Source organism: Balaenoptera ricei, chromosome 7, assembly GCF_028023285.1.
Source record: "Balaenoptera ricei isolate mBalRic1 chromosome 7, mBalRic1.hap2, whole genome shotgun sequence".
NCBI lineage: Eukaryota > Metazoa > Chordata > Mammalia > Artiodactyla > Balaenopteridae > Balaenoptera > Balaenoptera ricei.
Window position 1 is genome coordinate 40,396,170 of NC_082645.1, and position 20,700 is coordinate 40,416,869.

Sequence of the window (20,700 nt, forward strand, 5' to 3'; positions counted from 1 at the left end):
AGCAAATGGTGAAATTTCAAGGAACATGGCTGAAAGAATGGTGCAAAGCAGGAAAGGCCTGAATAAGCAACACGCATACAAGAAACGAGTGGTGCAAGGCAGTAGACCACATAATTCTTTTTTTGTGGGAACTGTCCTTTGCATTGTAGGATGTTTAGTAGCATCTCTGGCCTGTAACTACTAGATGCCTATAGCACTCTCCCCACCCAAGTTGTAACAATCAAAAAATATCTCCACATTGCCACATTTCCTCTGAGGGGCAAAACTGTCCCAATTCACTAAGAAGGCAAATGCTATGCAAACAGGCGATCTATAATTATGCACAGTAAGGGTGAATCTCACATTGCTGAGTGAAAGAAGCCAGAGTGAACCTAGTATATATGGTTTCATATATGTAAAGCATCAAAACACACAAAACCAACTTATACTGTAGCAATTCAGGATAGTGGTTGCTTGTGGGAGGGGCAAGTAAGGGGAGGAAGTGCCTGAAAGGGAGTCAGATGAGCCTCTGAGGTACCAGTAATGTTCTGTCTTGATCTGGGTGCTCCTTACATAGATGAAAATTTATTGAGCATATATACTTCAAAAAATTTTTTTCAAAATGTTTTGGAAGTCAAGACTTCATCTTTTTCATAATGAATGAAAACATTGTAGCTCTTATTCTTTGAATCATAAGCAACACTTATTATCAAACTATCGATACATGTTAAATAAACAAACAGTATTAAACGAAGTTGTAAACTAAATTAAAAAGCTGGTCATCTCCATGTGATCATTTAAAAAACAGGCAGTTAATTTAAAGAATACAGAAAAATCCATTTCAATTAATTCGTTTGGTAGGAGTTAGTTGTTCTCCTGAGATTTATCTATATTCCTAATGACAAAAGACAAATCAAAGATGAGTCTAAGTTTAAAATGCTGTAAAAACAACTCTGTCCCACATGAGACATTTCTGTAAACTACTGCAGTTTCCATCTATTGCTAAATTTGGAGAAATATGACTTAGCAGCTGAGACATAGTTTTGTCTGAGAATAAACTACATTTATCTGTCTCAACCCAGGAGTTAAGAATTATTTTTCACTATGTATAAAGATGAGATATTCTTTTATATGTAAAGTTTTAGTATTATCCTTATTCTTCTTTTCCTGTACATACATTATTTCAAAGTAATACTCAGATGGTACCAGGACATCTAACAAGTAATATAGTAAAAAGAAAATTTAAAAAAAGTTAAATCTACACTGAATCCAGATTTCTCAACTGCATGAAAAAAAACCAAAAAACAAAAAAAAAACTTTAAGAAGATTAATATTGTAGTTTCTTAGGAATCTTTAAGAATTATATTTTAAAAATACTGCAATGAAAAAACACATATCATAACCAAATGTATGATTTATTTTTGGAGAAAAATAATTAAAACTGAGGTTTTTCCGATTAAGGGGAGAAATAACAATATGAGATCATACCCTGGTTACATGTTAGTTATCACATTCTATACAATGTGGATGTGCTTAAGATGTATTTAATGATATTATGAACGAACATTTGAAATTTAAAAATCACAAACCACTTGCCAATATTGTAAATTCATAAATGATGAAATAAATACCTACAAGGAAGTAAATTTTGAAAACTGAAGCCTTCGACAGTGTATAGATCATCCCAAATGTTACAAATAGCAGAGCAAATAAGTTGACATTACTGCTAGTTTCCACTTAATTTCTTCATAATATGGCTCTCTGGTGTTGCATTAGTGAAGATACTTCCTACAACCACATGGGTGCCCCAAAGACTGTGACGAATCACTTTACAGCAACCAAGATCATCAACAGAGAATCCTAAATGTCGATAGCGTTCATCTGTCTCAAAAAGAGTGTTGTTTGTATATGGTCCAAAAAACTGGAGGAAATAAAAAAAGTCATATTTTCATTAGCTAGAAAGATAATGAAGTAATAATTTTTATGCAAATATGAACACAGATCTATATAAATACTCTAAATATTAAAAAAATCAAATAAGAAATAAAAAGGTCACATGGAACACCTAACTGCCCTAATACCTCCTCTCCCCTCAATACCTGTGCATTCTGGAAATGTGAAATGAATGATCTAGCAGACTGCATGTTACCTAGAACCAAATGCATAATATTATATGACCTTCAGAGATGAAATAAGCCTTAGGCAATCATCTATGGTTCACCTTTGTAATTTTTAAGATAAGAAAACTATCAGAGTAAGTTTTTCATTTCTAGTACTCACTAAATCTTGACTTTGAAAAGAAACAGTATATATTCCTATTTTAAGATTGAAAAAATTATTACTATTTGTAGCTGATATACATAGAATTTAAAATATGACAATAGTAATTCAGTTATTTTCTTTAAAGTATAGCTTTACAAATGTTAATTTCCAAAAAGTTACTTTTCTAAATATTTCTTTACCATCCATATTTTCTTAATTCTAAAAATAAGTTCTTCTTCCTTAATGAAACTATTGGATACTAAGTTTTAACTAAGGAACAGTAAACACACTAATTCAATGTAATTCAAGTAATATCTATTATGAGGATGGAAAATAAATTTTAAAATTATTTTTAATGAAAAAAATGTAAAGTGATGGAGATGCTTAACTATGAGTGCCAGAGGTCCCTCAAAGTTGTGAATTCAACGGACTCTTGGTATCTCTTTGCATAAAACTGTGAGGTTTTCAAAGTCTTAAATGGTCTACTTTTACCAAGGTTATAATTATAAACAATTTTATAAAAAAAAAAATTCCTACTTCAAATTATATAATCTGGCTTTCAAAATGTATTTAATTACTCACTGCCAAACCAGATGATGGGTCAATAAAGTCGGCCCAATAGCCTTCAGCTCGAAGGGCGTAGCAAATTTCTTTAGCACCGCTGATGAACTGCATAGAAAAAGGCACAAATAATATGCTCAAAGCAGCAGCACAGAGTGTTTTATTTCTCAATAAATTTTTAAGATAAATATTTTTTGCTTCAGATAGAGAACACAATAAGATTAATAAACAATTAAAACTAATGATAAATTAAGACTGTAAAGTCCTAAGATTTTCACCAGTCCAAAAGATTAATGGTTCATATAACATTTTCATTTCTTTTAAAAAGTCTAAACTGTATATTTTTTTCTTCTAAATTATTTCCTATTTTAGGAACTATTTCTAATCACTTCTGTGCTATTAACTCCCAAATTTGTCATGGATTATAACCTACAGTTGCTATTTTGTATCATTACAGAGGTATTAGAAATAAGGTAAGAAAGGGAAAACAAAATATTCATAATGAAAAGATATGGACCAGAAGGATTACTGGACTGAAGGTCAATATTATGACATAGTATGAGTGTGTTTCATGTTTGGTAATTGCAATCATTGTTGCTTTTGTTGTGGTCATCCATGTACAATGCTTGGTGTCAGTCTATTTATCTCTTGTAAAAATAAAATACAGTGTGTGTGTGTGAAAAGATATGGACCATTCATTAATTTGAATGAAAGTTGGTTAAAAACATGTACTTGTTTGTGTGTCCTTCAAAAACACATCTATCCACTCACATAGTCATGAAATATTTCTGAAAAGGCACATAAAAATAATAAGATAAATGGATAGATTGGGTACAGGGCTGGACCGCATACTTCCTTTTCACTATACACCTATTTTTTGTATTGTGTATAAACATTACAGACCACGTGCATGTATTAAAATCCTGGTCTTACCATCCTCATTCCTACGATGTCTTTATTAGCTTTATCAGAAGTCTAAGCAGTGAAAAAGACTAAAAGCAAATATTAGAATCAGATTAGAATGCTAAAAAAAAAAAACAAAAACAGACCATAAGTGTTTAAAGACAAGGGCACAGTTCCACTCACAGCCCTAACAAAGTAACAGTTATCAAACTTGCCACTTGCTGAAAAATATAAAACTGACCAAAATATATGAGGCAACTGTTTTTAGACACTGAACAAAAGGCAGACAAAACTGCAGCGGAGAAGGGAAACAAATAAGGTGATCCCCATATATGCTCCAGGCTTCTGTCTGGGGACACTCTCTTGTTGCAGGGCAAAGAAGTGGAGCCCAAGCAAAGTGATAGTGTCACTGAGCTGAGGAGGTAGAAAGCAAGAGTTCTGAACTGTTGAAGCATCTGGAATTTCTGGCGTAGGGTACTGGAGCAGAGGGAGATGCACAAATGGGGTTCCCATGTGGTCCGCAGAGCAATTTGCCCTGGTTCAGTAGCCAAGGGTTGAGCTGCACAGATACAAGGTGAGATTCCTCAAGGTCTAGCAAAGAGTGCCAGCTGCGAGGCTGAGAGCTGAATGGTGATATTAGGGGTCATGCACTACAGGGTAAAATGAATTTCTGGCCCACCTAGAGTGATGAGACCTCACGGAGCATCTCTGGCACTCAGCTGAGATGCTCAGAAGTCCAAGCCTTAGGCATATGGGCCACATCCTAAACAAGGGGTTAGCAAGTGATAGCCCGAGGGCCAAACCTGGCTGGCTGCCTGCCTGTTTGTGTAAATACAGTTTTGCTGGAACGCAGCCATGCCTGTTCATTTATATATGGTCTGTGGTTGCTTTAACAATACATGGTAGAATTGAGTAGTTGAGAACCTATCACCTACAAAACCTAAAAATTTACCATCTGGCTCTTTACATAAAAAGTCTGCTGATCCCTGCTATAGAGATATACAACTTTAACCTATTTTCTCCAACTACAGGCGTATCTCATTTTTTTGGGCTTCATTTTATTGCACTTCGCAGATAAGTTTTTTACAAATTGAAGGTTTGTGGCAACCCTATGTCCAGAAAGCCTACTGGCAACATTTTTCCAATAGCATTTGCTCACGTCATGTGTCTGTGTGGCATTTCGGTAATTCTCTCAATATTTCAAACTTTTGCATCTATTATTATATTTGTTATGATGATCTGTAGTCTGTGATCTTTATTGATGTTTTACTACTATGACTCACTGAAGGTTCAGATGACGGTTAGCTTTTTTAGCAATAAAGTATATTTAAATTACGGTATGTACATTTTTTTAGACATAATGCTATTGCACACTTAGACTACAGTACAGTATAAACATAACTTTTATATGCACTAGGAAACCAAAAAATCTGTGTGATTCACTTTATTGCGATATTTGCTTTATTATGGTGGTCTGGAACCTAACCTGCAATATTTCCAAGGTATGCCTGTACTTTCTTGTAAACTAATGAAAAACATTTAGATAATACTGTACTCTATAGGTTATTTTCATACTTAATATTTACACTTACTGCTGTATTTCATTAATCCTCATAATTCTTAAAAATAGGAAAACTGAATATGGTTTAGGAAAGTCATTAGAATTATGTACCAATTTAATAAAAGATGTGCCATACACAAAAACTACAAGGTGAACAAAACGATGCATTTAAATGTTTGCAAAGGTTAACTAAAAGAATCCCAAATGATCACAAAAAGAACCAGTTTAAATATTTTTCTTAAAGATTTCTGCTTGGGACTTCCCTGGTGGCGCAGTGGTTAAGAATCCGCCTGCTAATACAGGGAACACGGGTTCGATCCCTGGTCTGGGAAGATCCAACATGCTGTGGACCAACTAAGCCTGTGTGTCACAACTACTGAGCCTGCGCTGGGAGCCCGCGAGCCACAACTACTGAAGCCAGCACACCTAGAGCCCGTGCTCCGCAACAAGAGAAGCCACCGCAATGAGAAGCCTGCGCACCGCAACAAAGAGTAGCCCCCGCTCGCCACAACTAGAGAAAGCCCGTGTGCAGCGACGAAGACCCAACGCAGCCAAAAATAAATAAATTAATTAAAAAAAAAAAGATTTCTGCTCATCAATAGCAAACACTGACATCTGCTGGAAAAAACTCGAAATAGAGTTAAACCATAAAACATATAATATCTACTTGGACAGTAAGCTATGTGTGGTTCTAAAATAACCACTAACATGTCTAAAATAAAAAATGTTTTTTTCATAAAAAAATAAAATAGCTTTAGTCATTATAAAGTTTAAAATACACATGGTAAAGCATGTTGCCATTTCAAAAGCTGGAAATTGTTTTGTTTTTTTTTTTAATTTATTTTTTGGCTGCGTTGGGTCTTTGTTGCTGACTTACATCTATACTGGGGTCAGTATCAAATGAGGCTCAGAATCTTGAATGGTTCAAAAAGTAGGACTTACTAATGCAATGCACATGTGAGAGCAAACTCTCTAGTGTTTAAATGGCAGTATACATTTACTAATCATTGTCTTAATATATAAATAGAAACTGTTTATTGAGTTATTATGTATTTAAATTTCACTTCTCCAAATTCCCATCTTTTAAAGATCAGAGAGAATGTCTTATGCTTCTCTGTAACTTCTTTGTTAGATGGCATATATAACTTGCTCATGATTATTAATTACTACATGGAATTTATTAGTAAAGCTATATGTGGGACACTTAAGTATGAAGTCATTACCATAAAATACTCTATTGAGTAAATAATATTTTTATTAATGAAGAGAACCATACATCCAACCCTAAAGAAAATATAAAATAATTCCAAATATTATCCTGTATGTAAATTAATAAAGAGAATTTTTTCAACTATAGTTAGCTAAGGTGTCCAAGTGAGCTAATCCCAACATGTCATACAGGCAAAGGAATATTCCTTTCTATCTTGTAGACAAAAAAATTGATATAACTGAACCTCAAACTCTTAGATAAATAATCATATAATTTTTAAATATAAGACTTTAAGTTACTACTTATCATTTCTCAGGTTGGTAAAAATGAAAAGTAATGCTAATATCCAGGGTAAAGGTGAGAGCATATATACTAGGACAGTCTTTTTGGAGGGCAAATTGGCAGTATCTTTCAAAACTTAAAATGAATATACCCCCTGATTCAGCAATTCCCCATTTAGGAATACATAAGTATGTGCAAAAAATATATGTACAAATATATTCACTGCCTGTAATAGCAAAAGTTTGATTTTCAACTTATAAATGACTAAAAATTTTTTTAAATAATTAAAAAAATTTACGGTTTGCCCATGCAATGTAATATTACACAGATTTTTACAAAGAATGAAATAAAATCTATGCATAATGTTATGGAAAGGTGTCAAAACATATCTTCTAAGTTAAAAGCAAAGGATGGAAAAAATGTGGGTATATACCATTATTATATTATTATTGTACTGTACACTGTTATTGTTTACTCCTTTAAGAAGGCTGAGGTATTTTCACTTTTTACTTGACATGCTTGAGAGAGAGAGAGAGAGAGAGAGAGAGAAAGAGACATGGAGGGAGAGAGAGGATCAGAGAGAAGGAGAGAGAGATGGGTATGAAGAGTTAATTTTACATTTTTGATGTTTACTATATTCCCAACTTTCCTAAAACAGACATAAATTAAAAAAAAACTGAGGAAGTACTGGACAGAATCTAAGTTTTTCAAAGACACTAAAAAAAAAAAATTGTGGTATTTTTATTCTCAGAAAACATGTAAGTTTTTTAGTACTGGAATACATTAGCAGAGAATTAATAAAGGCTAGAAAAAATAGCCATCATTTTAAAACACTGGTTCATTGGTATTTAAATAAAGATCATAAAATTAAATTGTCAGCAGCTGAAAGAATTACCTTTTCTAAGAGCATTTCTCTTTCATTTTCTACCTCCTCACTCCAAACAGTCATATCATTCTTAGTTTTCTGTGTTACAGTCAGAATCATTAGTTTGTTGGTGGCTACTTCTGGAAACAGTGATTCAAAATCTATAAGTGAAATAAGAATAAAACTCCAGAAAAATATAAATTTTTTAAAAAAAGAAACAGTTCATAAAATACTTTAGAAAAATGATGATTAAGTTAAATTATTATGGTACCAAGTTAGGTTTATAAATGCATATTAGTTTTGAAAAGGATGAAATGAATTTAGTTTTGGTTTACTTCTGCTCTTTTTGGATGAACGAAAATATATTGCCAACAATTCTGAAGAGTAAGTTGGGTTACATATTGTTGGTCTTGTAATTAAAAAAAAAGTTTATTATTAAGATTTTTCTCAGTAGTACTAACGTATTAGCTCATGGAAATTAGGGCTGTAATAATCACCCAGGAGTGGGATGACTTTAGGGAAAGATTTAGGAAAAAAGTTATTAAAAATTCTACTATTCCTATCTAATGGCAGCATGAGGTCAGATGTCAGGGGACACTTGAAAGTCTTATCTTGGCCAGGCAATCATCATTTCCAGCTAGACACATTAAAATACTAAGTTATAAAGCATTACGATTCCTATGGAGTACATTATTCAACACATTAAAAAATTAGTGACATTATCTAACACACACTAGTGTAAAAATGAATAAAGCACAACATACCTCTTCGCAGCAATTCTGGACATGTTTGGATTGCACACTCTACTTTGGCACTTTCAAAGTAAGTTTCCGCACTGTTAATTTCTTGCTCAACAGGTACATCGTTACCCTAAGGTGGAATAAGAAATATAAGTAAACAAAATCTGGAGCTCAAATAAAATACCTTGCCTGTTATAAACCTGTTTTCCCTAGAAAGTTTTTTCAGTAATCCTAATCTAGCTGGTGATGGGGTAATAGTGTTTTCTTACATACTCAAACTTTTCTCTATGATGAATGTAATATTTGAAAATTTTAAAAAAATGGTGAATTAAAAAAAGAAACAGATAAATACCCTGATATTCTAAGACTTAATATGAATAGAAGTTGGCTAAAAAACTAAAACACGCCATGATTATGTCTTACAATGTTACCTCTTCTGATATTCTGTTATATCTAATTATCCTTCCTTTTGTTCTATAATCTGTAAAATGGGGATAAGAACACTAACTTACAAAGCAACATGATTAAATATATAGCTTCTCCAACAGGAAGCGCTTAGAGGCTCTTATTCAACTGAAATTTACTGGGTGCCTATTATACACTAGACATTATAAACAGGAACAGGCACTACAATGGTAAAAAATCCAGTCTTCACTCTTAGGTATAAAAGAGTTAGTAGAAGAAAAATGCATGAACAAATAAATGCAATCCATATCAGAAGTGCTATAGAGTTATAATGGAAGTCTTCTGGAGGTATAGATGGGAAAGAAACTTGCTTTGCTGGCAGAAATCAGGAAAAGGTTGAAATCACGTTTGAGTTACATGTTAATTAACATGTGTGTCTGACAGATAAAGAATAGACAGAATATAGGTTAAGAATTCAGGAGGAAAAAAACAGTCCAGCAAGAGATAATAACAGTGCAAAGGCATGCAATAGTCAAAGAGAATGGTGTAATTAAAAAAAAATGAAAATATGCTGTGACTGGAGAACAGAAGGAGTAGGAAGTAGTGGGAAGTAAGGTGAGAAAGATAAGGGATCAAAATTGTGGAAAGCCATTTATGCCACATTACGAAATTTTGATTTTAGTTTAAAAGCAATGGGGAATATCAAGATGTGATATAAAAAGCTAATGACAGTATTACTGTAGAGGATGTATGGTAATGAGGAAGAGCAGGTGACAGACCAGTAACAGCCAACAATTACTGATCACTTAGTGTAGTAAGTATTTTACATACATTTTCACATTTAATCCTCATAGCAAATTTGTAGGCCAGGTATTATTATACTCATTTTACATATAAAGAAACAGAGGCTCAGAAAGGTGAAGTAACTTTCTCAAGGTCACAAAATTAAGTAAATGGCTGAGTTAATCTCTGAATACAGATTTATCCTATCTCCACAGTCCATCATACTATAATGCCTCTAAAAATTGAGGTAAGATAAGGAGGCGCTGAACTTTGGCAGTATTAGTGAGAACTGAAGGTACACAAATAATTTAAGAGCTACTTTCAGAGACAGAAGCAATGTAATTCTGTCACTATTTAGGGGGTATGATGAAAAGAGGAGTCAAGGTTGGCACTATAATTTTTATTTTTGGGACAGCGGGAGGATGACTAAGTCACTTATACTACTGACAACATGGGAATAAGGACAAGTTTTGAGAGAAAAAAGGACAAATTCAGTACTAGACGTGTAAAATCTTGGGACTTCTGAGACATCCAGATAAAGATGTTTGGCAGGCAGACAGTAATATACAACCAAAAATGTCAGAAACAGAAATAAGAAGCTAGGAAATATGAAAACACAGCCTGTGGAGAAAGCCAAGGACTTAAGTGACCAGGGAGCAAGTCAAATGAGAAAATGAAGATCAGAGACATTTGGGAAATATCATGTAACTGGTAGACAGAGGAGGAGCCAAAAAGACTGAGAAGGAATATCTGAGATAAAAAGTCAGGGGAGGTCAACTGTGTCCCAGTGTTAGGTTATCTGATATCACCCATAATTGTGAGGGGTTGCTGCTTTTAATAATATGGCTTTGATCAAAATCTCAACCTGAAGCTATATAGAAATATGAAAAATGATAAGGATTGGAGTTTGAAACTCTGAAATGCATGTAACTTTCCATTTGAGTGAGCAATGACACAATACTAGTTTTAAAACGCATTTAAAAAATTCATATGCAATACCAGTTTAAAAAACTCATTAAAAAAACCCCTCAGGGATTGTTTTTACAAAAGCTATTTAAAAATCCTCCTCTTCAGTCTACTGTATCCAGAGTTTCAGAGATCTCAAAATTTTCTTAAGTTTTTAAATGGCTAGAGGAATATACTAGTCGGAATTTGGTCCATACATAAATTACAGTTATCATTAATAAAAGTGAAAAACAGGGAATATAAATTTCCAGTTATAGAATTAAGTTATTTATATTTGAAATAAACATTTATTAAAAAAAGATATTTTTGAAGAATTATTTAATTACCTAAAAGAGACTACAATATAGTTAAGTGAAAAAAATTATATAACAAACATTATGTACAGGACAATGTTAAGCTTTTAAAAGCTATATATGTTGTTTCTGTTTATACTGGACTTAAATAGATTTTTTTTTTTTTACTTTTTCAATGAAAGTAATATGTACAGTTATCAGAAATTAATATAGCATTAATAATTAGAAAAACAGAATGACCTTAACAACTTACCTGAAATTCATTCACATATTGTGCCATAACAAACTCATGTCTTTCGCTTGATAAAGGTTCTGCTAGAACATCAGGTAAAGTTTTATGAATCTGGCTTTTCTTCTGTGATGCGGTCCCATTGAGGTGACAATCAAAACCTATGTTCCCAGGAAGCTGGAATCTCTGATCCTGAGGTCCAAATGGTCCCATAGTTTCATCAGGCCAAACTGTTCGAGAGCCTAAAGAGGAACGACAAAATGAATTATTTTCTCCTTACTAGTTAAGTACGTTGGTAGACTGAAAAAATGTTCTTCTTCCAATTAGGTATTTTTTTTTACCTAACCAATAGTTCTCTGAAGTTTGCTTTCCTGTGTAAATATAAATTAGTTTGTTTCATGTTATTCCAAAAGACTAATCAAAGCAACCAGCTGTCAGCTCATAGGTAATTCCATTAATAGGGAAAGAATTCAATAAAGTACTGTAATCCATACTATGTAATTCTTTTTTTTTTTTTGGCCATGCTGTGCGGCTTGTGGGATCTCAGTTCTCTGACAAGGGATTGAACCCGGGCCATGGCAGTGAAAGCCTCGAATCCTAACCACTAGGCTACCAGGGAACTCCCATACTATGTAATTCTTGACAGTCATTAAAAAGAATATGGTAAATCTTTACTGATAGTGAACGAAGTCCAGGACATATTACATTAAAAGAAAAAGCTAAGTCAAAGAACAGCATATATGACATTTATTTTTCATCCTTATATTTGTGTTTTTAAATACAGTAAAAAAAAAAACATCTGTAAGGAAAGACATCAGACTTAATGGTGGCTACCCTTGGGGAGGGGCATTCAACTGCTGTTACCTGGTGGCACAAAACATTAACGGACTGGAAAAAAATCTTGTATGAACCAATGTGACATAACGCCCTGTTTACCAGCTACATGAGTTAATATGGATTTAATACTTACAGAAGAATAGACCACATTACTTTATTCCTGTAAAACTTTAAAAAATCCTAACATGTGAAAAATTCAAAAAGATCCAGAAAAGAATAAATTAGAAAATCAAATGAAGAAATACTCAGAGTAGGAATTTTGTTTAGAGAAAGGAAGGGACAACTGCTGCAGACTTTAGTTGGCAATAAAAATATTTATAAATACTCTGCCAGAACTGAGTGACTAAAAACGGCCATGTCAATATGGCTGCCCCCATGTGACACCATATCTCTCTTCCATACCTAAGACAGACATCACCCATCAATCGAGGAACTTTTCCCTGCTGAACACAGACATTGTCACATGATTCTCAACCTAAACACTCTAGCCCAGTATGTCTCAAACTTTTAATTATTTAAGAATCACCTAAGATCTTCTCAAAATGCAGATTCTGATTTACTAGGTCTGCAGTGGGGCTAAAAATTCTTCGTTTCTGAACAGTCCCAGATGATGCTGATGCTATGCCATGCTATGCTATGCTGGTCTGCAGATCACACTGAGTAACAAGGCTCTAGACAGCCACTAATGATTGACTGGAGTCAGTTCACAAACTTAAACTTACCAGCTATTTTGAAGAACATGGGTTCTACAGATTATTCAGATCTGTTTCTTTACATAAATATCCCATATTAACCGTGAATTCGAGCATATTTTCAAATGTTTACCAGTCATTTAGGTTTTCTCCTACAGAAATAGCCTGTTCAAATCCATTTTTGAAATTTTTTGTTTGGTTTTCTACTGGGTTTTCTTCTTCCTATTGATCTACGAAAATTCTTTATATAGTTGTCCCTAGTTATTCACAGGAGATTGCTCCCTGGACCCCCACAGATACCAAAATCTGCATATGCTCAAGTCCCTTATATAAAAGGGCATAGCTCTATCGACCTTTGAACAACTGAGGGGTTAGCTGTTCAAACCCTGCATGCAGTCAAAAATCTGAGTATAATTTATAGTCAGTTCTCTGTATAGTCGGTTCCACATCCTCAGATTCAATGAACCGAGAATTGTACCGTACTTATTTATTTTTGAAAAAAATCTACGTATAAAGTGGACCTGAGCAGCTCAAAACCATGTTGTTCAGGAGTCAACTGTACGCGCACATACTGTAACCTTCGTACATCACATCCTCCTGTATACTTTAAGTCATCTCTAGATTACCTACAATATCGAACACAATGTAAATGATATGTAAATAGTTGCTGGTGTGTGGCAAATTCAAGTTTTGCTTTTTGGAACTTTCTGGAATTTTTTTCCCCAAATATTTTTAATCCTTGGTTGGATGAATGTGAGGATGCAGAACCCATGGATAGGGAGGGTTGGCTGTATATTCACAATACAAACCCTTTACATATTCTGAGTGACAAATCTTTATGACAGATGTATATTTAGCCTTCAGATCATGAAAACTGAGGAGTAATCAGAGATGGAGTTAGAAAACTGGAGCAAGAAAACCAGGGGAGGCTTTGCATGCCCAAGTGAACTTATATTACACTGTAAGTAATGTGTTGCATGAAAAAGGATTCCATGGGCAATCCCTTTAGAATACATTAGGTAAAGTTTCTAAGACCTCTCCCTGAATATTTTAGTGTGTATTATAAACCTCTAAGATAGTACTATGGTATAAAGCATTTCTCCAAGTTAACTAATCACAGAACTTAAAAAAAATTTTTTTTTCATCCTTGCACAATTCATAGCTTGGGAATAGTTTAGGGACTGCTACTGAAAGCAGTGGGAGATAATCGAGGCTTATGAAGGAAGTGACATGATTTAAAGTATTTTAGAATGATTAATATGACACTGGTGCACAAGATGGATAAGAACAAGCAGACTTTGGTTTAATAAACACTCAAAGTGACAGCTACATTTAAGAAATTCAGCAAAGAATGGCAAGAAGTAGTAACATAGTTTAGTAAGATCAAAAGAAGATTTGTTTCAGGGAGGACTGTGTGTTCAAAGATAATTAGGAAAAAACTAAAGTTCAAGAAAGTAAGTTTTAGAAACCAATATTCATTCTTTTTTTAAAAAAATATTGTAACTTTCTGGTACAAATATTTAGGCAAGAGCTCTGATTTTATTTTCAATGGGATAAACTCAACTTTAGAAAATCAGTAAAACCTCAAGAAGAAATACAGTAAGTCCCCTACACACGAATGAGTTCCATTACAAGAGCATGTTCGTAAGTCCAATAAAGTTAGCCTAGGTACCCAACTAACATAATCGGCTAGCATATAGTACTGTACTGTAATAGGTTTATAATACTTTTCACACAAGTAATACATAAAAAACAAACACAAAAAATAAAGACCTTTAATCTTACAGTAAAGTACCTTGAAAAGTACAGTAGTACAGTACAACAGCTGGCGTACGGGGCTGGCATCAAGTGAACAGGCAAGAAGAGTTATTGACTGGAGGAGCAAGAGGAGGTGGGAGATGACAGAGCTGAAGGATCATCAGCAAGGAGATGGAGGGCAAGTTGCAATTTCACTGACGCCCGACGTGGATGGCACAGGCTCTGCTTCCTTGCTGGACTCAATTCTATCTACCCTCTTGAAAAAACAATCCAGTGATGTCTGGGTAGTAGGTCTTTTTTTCTCATCATCGATGACATGGTAGCACCGGATTGCATTCTGAATGGCTGCTGCAACCTTTGTGTACTGTTCTACGTTCTGGTCCTGTGCCTCAAAAACTAACAGTGCCTTCTCAAATAAAGAAAACCCCCTTGCCATTTCCTGCATCATGAATCTCTTTGGTTCTTCAGTTACTTCTTCTTCCTCTTGGTTCTTTTCGTCCTTTCTCTTGCCCTCCAATTCCATCAGGTCTTCATTAGTAAGCTCCTCATGGTGCACAGCAAGGATTTCAATAAAGTCGTCCTCTTGCAAATCTAACTCTAGCTTCTTGCTGAGGGTCACTAAGTTGCTGAAGACCTCTTTGGACTCCTCATCCACCTTTCAAATCCACGAAAATTGTGAACAAACTGCAGGCAAAGGTTCTTCCAAACCCCATTCATGGGGACGGCTGTAACCTCATGCCAAGCAAAGTCAATGTTTTTTATGGCCTCGTGGATGTTACAGTCCTTCCAAATTGTCACAAGGTTGTTCCTGATTCGTCACTTGCCTTTACTGCCTGATGAAAACTGTGACGTAAATAATATTTCTTGAAAGTTGCTATAACTCCCTGGTTCATAGGTTGGATGAGAGACATGGTATTTGGTGGCAGATGCACTACTTTGATGTTGGGATGAAAGTAGTTCATGAATGGGGGGTGGCCCAGAGCATTGCTGAGCAGCAAAAGAATGTTGAATGGGATGTCCTTCTCCAAGCAATATTTCTCTACCTCTGGGGTAAAGTGGTGGAAAAACGAGTCCTGGAAAATGGCCTGTGTGACCCAGGTTTTGGGGTTACTCTTCCACACAACAGGAAGAGAGCCCTTGGCTATGTTTTTAAGGGCTCCTGGGTTCTCTGAGTGATAAACTAATAGAGGCTTCAGCTTCATATCGCTGGAAAGAAGCATTGCCACCAAACAACAGAGTTAGCCTATCCTTTGTTGCTTTATAGCCTGGCATCAACTTTTCCCCCTTACTGATGTAATTTTTCCTCTGGCATCCTCTTCCAGTACAGTCCTGTCTCATCCACATCAAAAACTTGGGTGAATACGTACCTTCATCAATAATTTCTTGAAGCATTTCGGGAAATTCCTGGTCAGCTACCATATCTGCACTTGCTGCCCTGCCACTTACTTTTACATTGTGAAGGTCGGCTCTAGCCTTGAACTGATGAAGCCAGCCATGGCTGGCATTAAAAGATGCACCCTCTGATTCTTTGCCATGTTTCAAGTCTTCATAAAGGCTTTTAGCTTTCTCTTGAATCAGCATTAAGCTGAGCAGGACTTGACGCTGATGCTGATCCTGCACCCACATACTGAGAAGTTTCTCCAACTCCTTCATCACTTTTCCACGCTTCTTCGCTATTACTGTCAACATCATCGGCACAGCAGACTTCACGTGTTCCATGATCTTGTCCTTGTTCTTTAGAATCATGCTGATGGTTGAACAATTCATGTTATAAGAACGAGCAACGTCTACCTTCTTTTTGCCTCATTCCACTCTCTCAATTATTTTCACTTTTGTTTCCATTTTTATTGCTTGGCGCTTCTTAGCAATACCAGCTATACGCTGCTTCTACGCTTGCTTCCGGACATCCTGGGCTTGAAATAAAGATAGTGTACTACTGTACTCTATACAGTACAATAAAGTACACAAAAGCACAACCACTTGTAGAGAATGCACGCACGTGACAACGTACACCAGACACGTGAACTAACTTGCATGACTGGTCACGCGAACTCGTGTTCGCATCTTTGAAAGTTCACAACTTGAAGGTTCGTATGTAGGGGACTTACTGTATTACAGGAAACAACTCAGAATGTTATGAAACAATTATAAGTAAAGCAATGATAACTTTTACATACAGATATCTGGAGGTGCAGTGGCCACATGAGACTCATCAGAACCTGAAGATCCTGCAGTTGAAAAGGCTCTGGGATTGACAACCCTTTTAACTAAAGAGCAAAATCCTGGGAGATAGGAAACCAGTCTGGCTCTGTTACAGAGCACCTAAGAATGACAGAAAAATCAAAATTATTCTGGATATAAATGCTATACTAACACAGACAATCTCTGGCAAATCCTCACATTGCAATATATCTTTTAAAACCAATGTTTATTCTACTATTATTGAGCAGCTACCACAGGATACGTATCATGTATACTTATAATTTTAGAAATAAATACAAATATTTAAAAAACAAGTAATAAGTTACTTTGAGTAAAAATATATGGCTTTCCCAAGGCCAGAATTAAGAGTGCCATACAGAAAGAATGGGAACCTCCAAAAGTTGCCCTATTTAGTGATGACACTAAAAAGGTAGCACAACTAATAAGATTCTATTCTCAAAATAAAGAACTTTCAAAACCTCTCCTAGAAACAAAACCTATTTACTTTCTAACTCTTCTTTTACTGCTGTAAATTGTACTAATTATCTCCCATACCATCTTTCCTCTTGGTTTTATGGCAATGTCCACTTTCCTCCATTTTAGCACACACCTTTGTGATACATTTTCTGCTCTTATGTTCATTCCCTAGACTCTGAGGTCAGTTACAGTGGATGAATGTGTAAACATCTCTCACGTATAAACTTTAATCAAAATACTTAAGTCAGAATAATTTAATGCAGGGGTTGGCAAACTATAGCTGAATGTAGCCTTCTGTCTGTTTTGGTGAATAAAGTTTTATTGCCATACCCATTTATGTATAGTCTGTGGCTGCTTTCATGTCATAATGGCAGAGTTAAGTAGCTTCACAGAGACTCTACGGCCTACAAAGCCTAAAATATTTGCTATCTGGCTCTTTATATTAAAAAAAAAAATCGCTGACTCTTAGATTAGTGGAAAACATGTAAGAACAAATACCATATCATCTGTGAAATGCTATTAAAAGATGTGAACAATTAAGAAACCCTTGAGGACATAGGCAAAAAGTTTCATGGAGGATATACTTAGTTGTGAAGAAATAGAAATTTGCTGGGGGAAGGGCATTTCAATGAGTGACTTTCAGGAACAAAGGGAAGGAGTCATAAAGGATGTACTCAGAAGAGTGACAAGTTCACTGAAGGTGGATATAAGGTAGTGCAGTAAAAAACAGGCTTGGAAGTTAACTTGTGGGCAACTATAAAAGGCTTTATACTTGACACAGACAGGAAAGGGCCTGTTACATCAAGATAAGAAGTCAGAATTTTAACCTGTAGGCAGGGAGGAATAGAGTAAACTGTTAAAAATAAAGGATGTTTTAAGGAATGTACCACTAAGGGCAGTGTAGAGAATGGAGTGGGATTAGAGAGGTGGTATGAAAAATAGTTACCAGGATGTTGAAATAGTCTAGATACTGTAGAATCATTCTTTTTCCCTTTCACATAGTATTCTGAAATCCAGCCCTGTGTTCTTTCTGACTTTCTCATCCTAAGTACAAGAATACATCCTAACTGGTCGTTCTACTTCTCTGACATAATTTCTTACTCATTTTATCCCCCCTTCTCTTACTCCACTCTTTAGTCACATAAAAATATCTACCCAACTTTTCCCATATTTCTCTGCCTTCTTTTATACTGCCACAAGATTTCTTCTGCTAAAACGCCCTTTTCCCTCTCCTCCTAGGCCTGACAAATTCCAACTCTTTCTACAAGATCTGGATAGACAGAACCTCCTTTATATGTCTCCAAAATGCAAGGCCTGTCTCCAGAGCACTCTGCCCACCTGAAAATTTAAGCATCCTCCCTTGGGTCTGTACCCAACCTGCTCAGAGACAAAAATGGTAATTCTCAGTGGTATAAGAAATTTGAATTATATGTCAACATTGAGCAATTGTGATATTTCACACAAAAGATCCAGACTTTCAGCTGTTCTTACAAACTCCAAAGATCTGGCAGCGCTGGATTCACATTCCCAAATGACATTAGTTGGCAACACATCACTGTAGCTGAGGAAAGGCTGCTCCCTTTATATCAGAAATGAGTATTTCAGTTTGTACAAGTCCCCACCAAGGCTTCTTAACTGACCTGTTTAGCCTCTGAAGCATACACATACCTGACCCGTGCTATGTATGCGAACTAAATTGCTGAAGACATACATATCTATCTGCATGTTTCATTAGTAACATCCATTCAGCACTTAAAATGCACATAAACGAACACAAATTTTTAAACATATATTTGAATATTGTTTTATGTAAACTTCTTTCTAACAATAAAAGGATTTATAAAAGCATCCTTCAAAATACCTACTGGATTAATTTATTCATTCAAATCAAAATAAAGCCAGGTCAAATATTAGCATACTACTCTGACTAGTATCTTTCCTTTGAGAGTAGCACATGCTTCTTTTACAGCATTCCCTTCCTATGATTTTGGCTAGGTATGAATTCACCTTAACACACGGGATACACTAGTGGTCTACTTTTACGACTTGGCCCTATAGTCTTACCATTAGACTACTACTTAATATATCATATTTGACTACAGGAATACTATCCTGGCTAACTGTTGCCATATTAGTCTTCCTAACACACAGCTCTAATTAAATCACCAAAATTTAAAGAATAAAGTCCAAATTACTGGGTTTGGCATTCAAGACTCTCTATTACTTGATCCCAAATACACAATCCAACCTTATTTCTCACTAATCTCTTTCACACATCTTACATTCCAGAAGACAGAACTGACTTCCTGATTTTTGAAAGGGGGGGGGTGTCTTTGAATATACCTCCTGCTCTGCCCAACCAAACCTCAGATTATCTATATCCCACCCATCTTTCAAACCTCAAATGCTTCTCTGATTAAATGAACACAAACCCCTACTTTTCCCTCTCCACAAAGCTCTGAATCTGCACTGTACCTTTGTGTAGCTTTTAAAATTAGTTTCTACTCTTATTGTAATTGTTTTAAAATATGTCTTGGGTTCCCTACGGCAGGATGTGTTCGAGTAATCGCTGGACAGTTACAGTGAATAAATCTCTCTGGTTGTGAGAATAATATCTCTTGCGCCCATTTTGTAGTATTTGGAAGGTGACTTCCTATACTGAAACTACTACAAAACCTTCAGTTTACCTAACCAAAGAAACAGAAAACGGCTTAAAAATAATTCTAAATATTTACTGAAATAATGTCTTTTAAAACTACTGAAAGGGTGCTGGCACTGAATTTATTTCTAAGAACGAATTTGTAGAAATAAATAGACGTGTATTGAGAAACATGTTGTGTTCAAACTACCCGCAAAGCATATCAACCTAATTCACACCCCTTGCTTCCCTTGCCATTTCTGATACACTAATTACGAGAAACATTATGCCATCAATGCCATTATCATTAAACCCGTCCTTCCTAACGAGTTCCCAAACTATTTTATTACTATACTGCTTCTTTAGAGGCTAATTTACTCACATTGGCCATTTCTGGCGGGAAGGGCAGGCGAAAAATTTCGTCCCTTTTGTAAAGTTATTCCTGGGAAAGGACAAAACAAACAGGCCGGTGACGGATTAAGCTCTAACAACAGATCACTGGGGTAACGTCCACCACCGCCTACTGTGTGTCCCTCCACCGAGACAGGACCAAAGTCCAAGCTCTCCCCGAACCCCCAAATTCGCCCCCCGCCCCCACAGGGCACAGCTCGCTGCCTAGAGGAGGGCGTGAGGCTCTCAGCCCGGCCGGTTCGAGTCCGCGGAACACAACTCCGACTAGATCGGGGTGGCCAATGAGGAGGTCCACCGGGATGGAGTCCTGAGGCTCGCAAGTAGGTATTTTAACACCGGTCAGGGCTGCCCGACGACAGTTCGAAGCAAAGGTGCCAGCAGAGATGAAGGATGAGGAAGCGAAAAGGATCCTAAAGACAGAGTGACAGGACGACTGGGGACAGCGATGGGGACACTGTGGGAATAGGGGCAACACCGAGAGCTGCAGCCCGAAGATGGGCGAATTTGGAGAGGCTAACGCGGGCGGAAACCATACGTACCAGTCACCGCCGCCGCCCCCAGGTGTTGCAGACCCAGACTCTTCCCGTCTTCAAAATGGCGGCGCGACAGCAGGGCCGGTAGCGCACAAGCTGGCAGTGCCCAGACT

The 20,700-nt window shown here is 35.9% G+C and overlaps 1 protein-coding gene across 1 annotated transcript; it reads right to left on the reverse strand.

The window, feature by feature from the left end:
• Window positions 1-1,375: 1,375 nt before the first annotated feature.
• MMADHC (metabolism of cobalamin associated D) lies at window positions 1,376-20,688 on the reverse strand. Its single transcript, XM_059927820.1, has 8 exons — window positions 20,594-20,688; window positions 20,026-20,085; window positions 16,504-16,648; window positions 11,064-11,281; window positions 8,388-8,493; window positions 7,654-7,784; window positions 2,824-2,910; window positions 1,376-1,900 (listed from the first exon to the last, which is right to left on the reverse strand). The coding sequence occupies exons 2-8, from the start codon at window positions 20,032-20,034 to the stop codon at window positions 1,706-1,708; spliced, it is 891 nt and encodes a 296-aa protein (XP_059783803.1). The 5' UTR covers window positions 20,035-20,085; window positions 20,594-20,688; the 3' UTR covers window positions 1,376-1,705.
• Window positions 20,689-20,700: the final 12 nt, after the last annotated feature.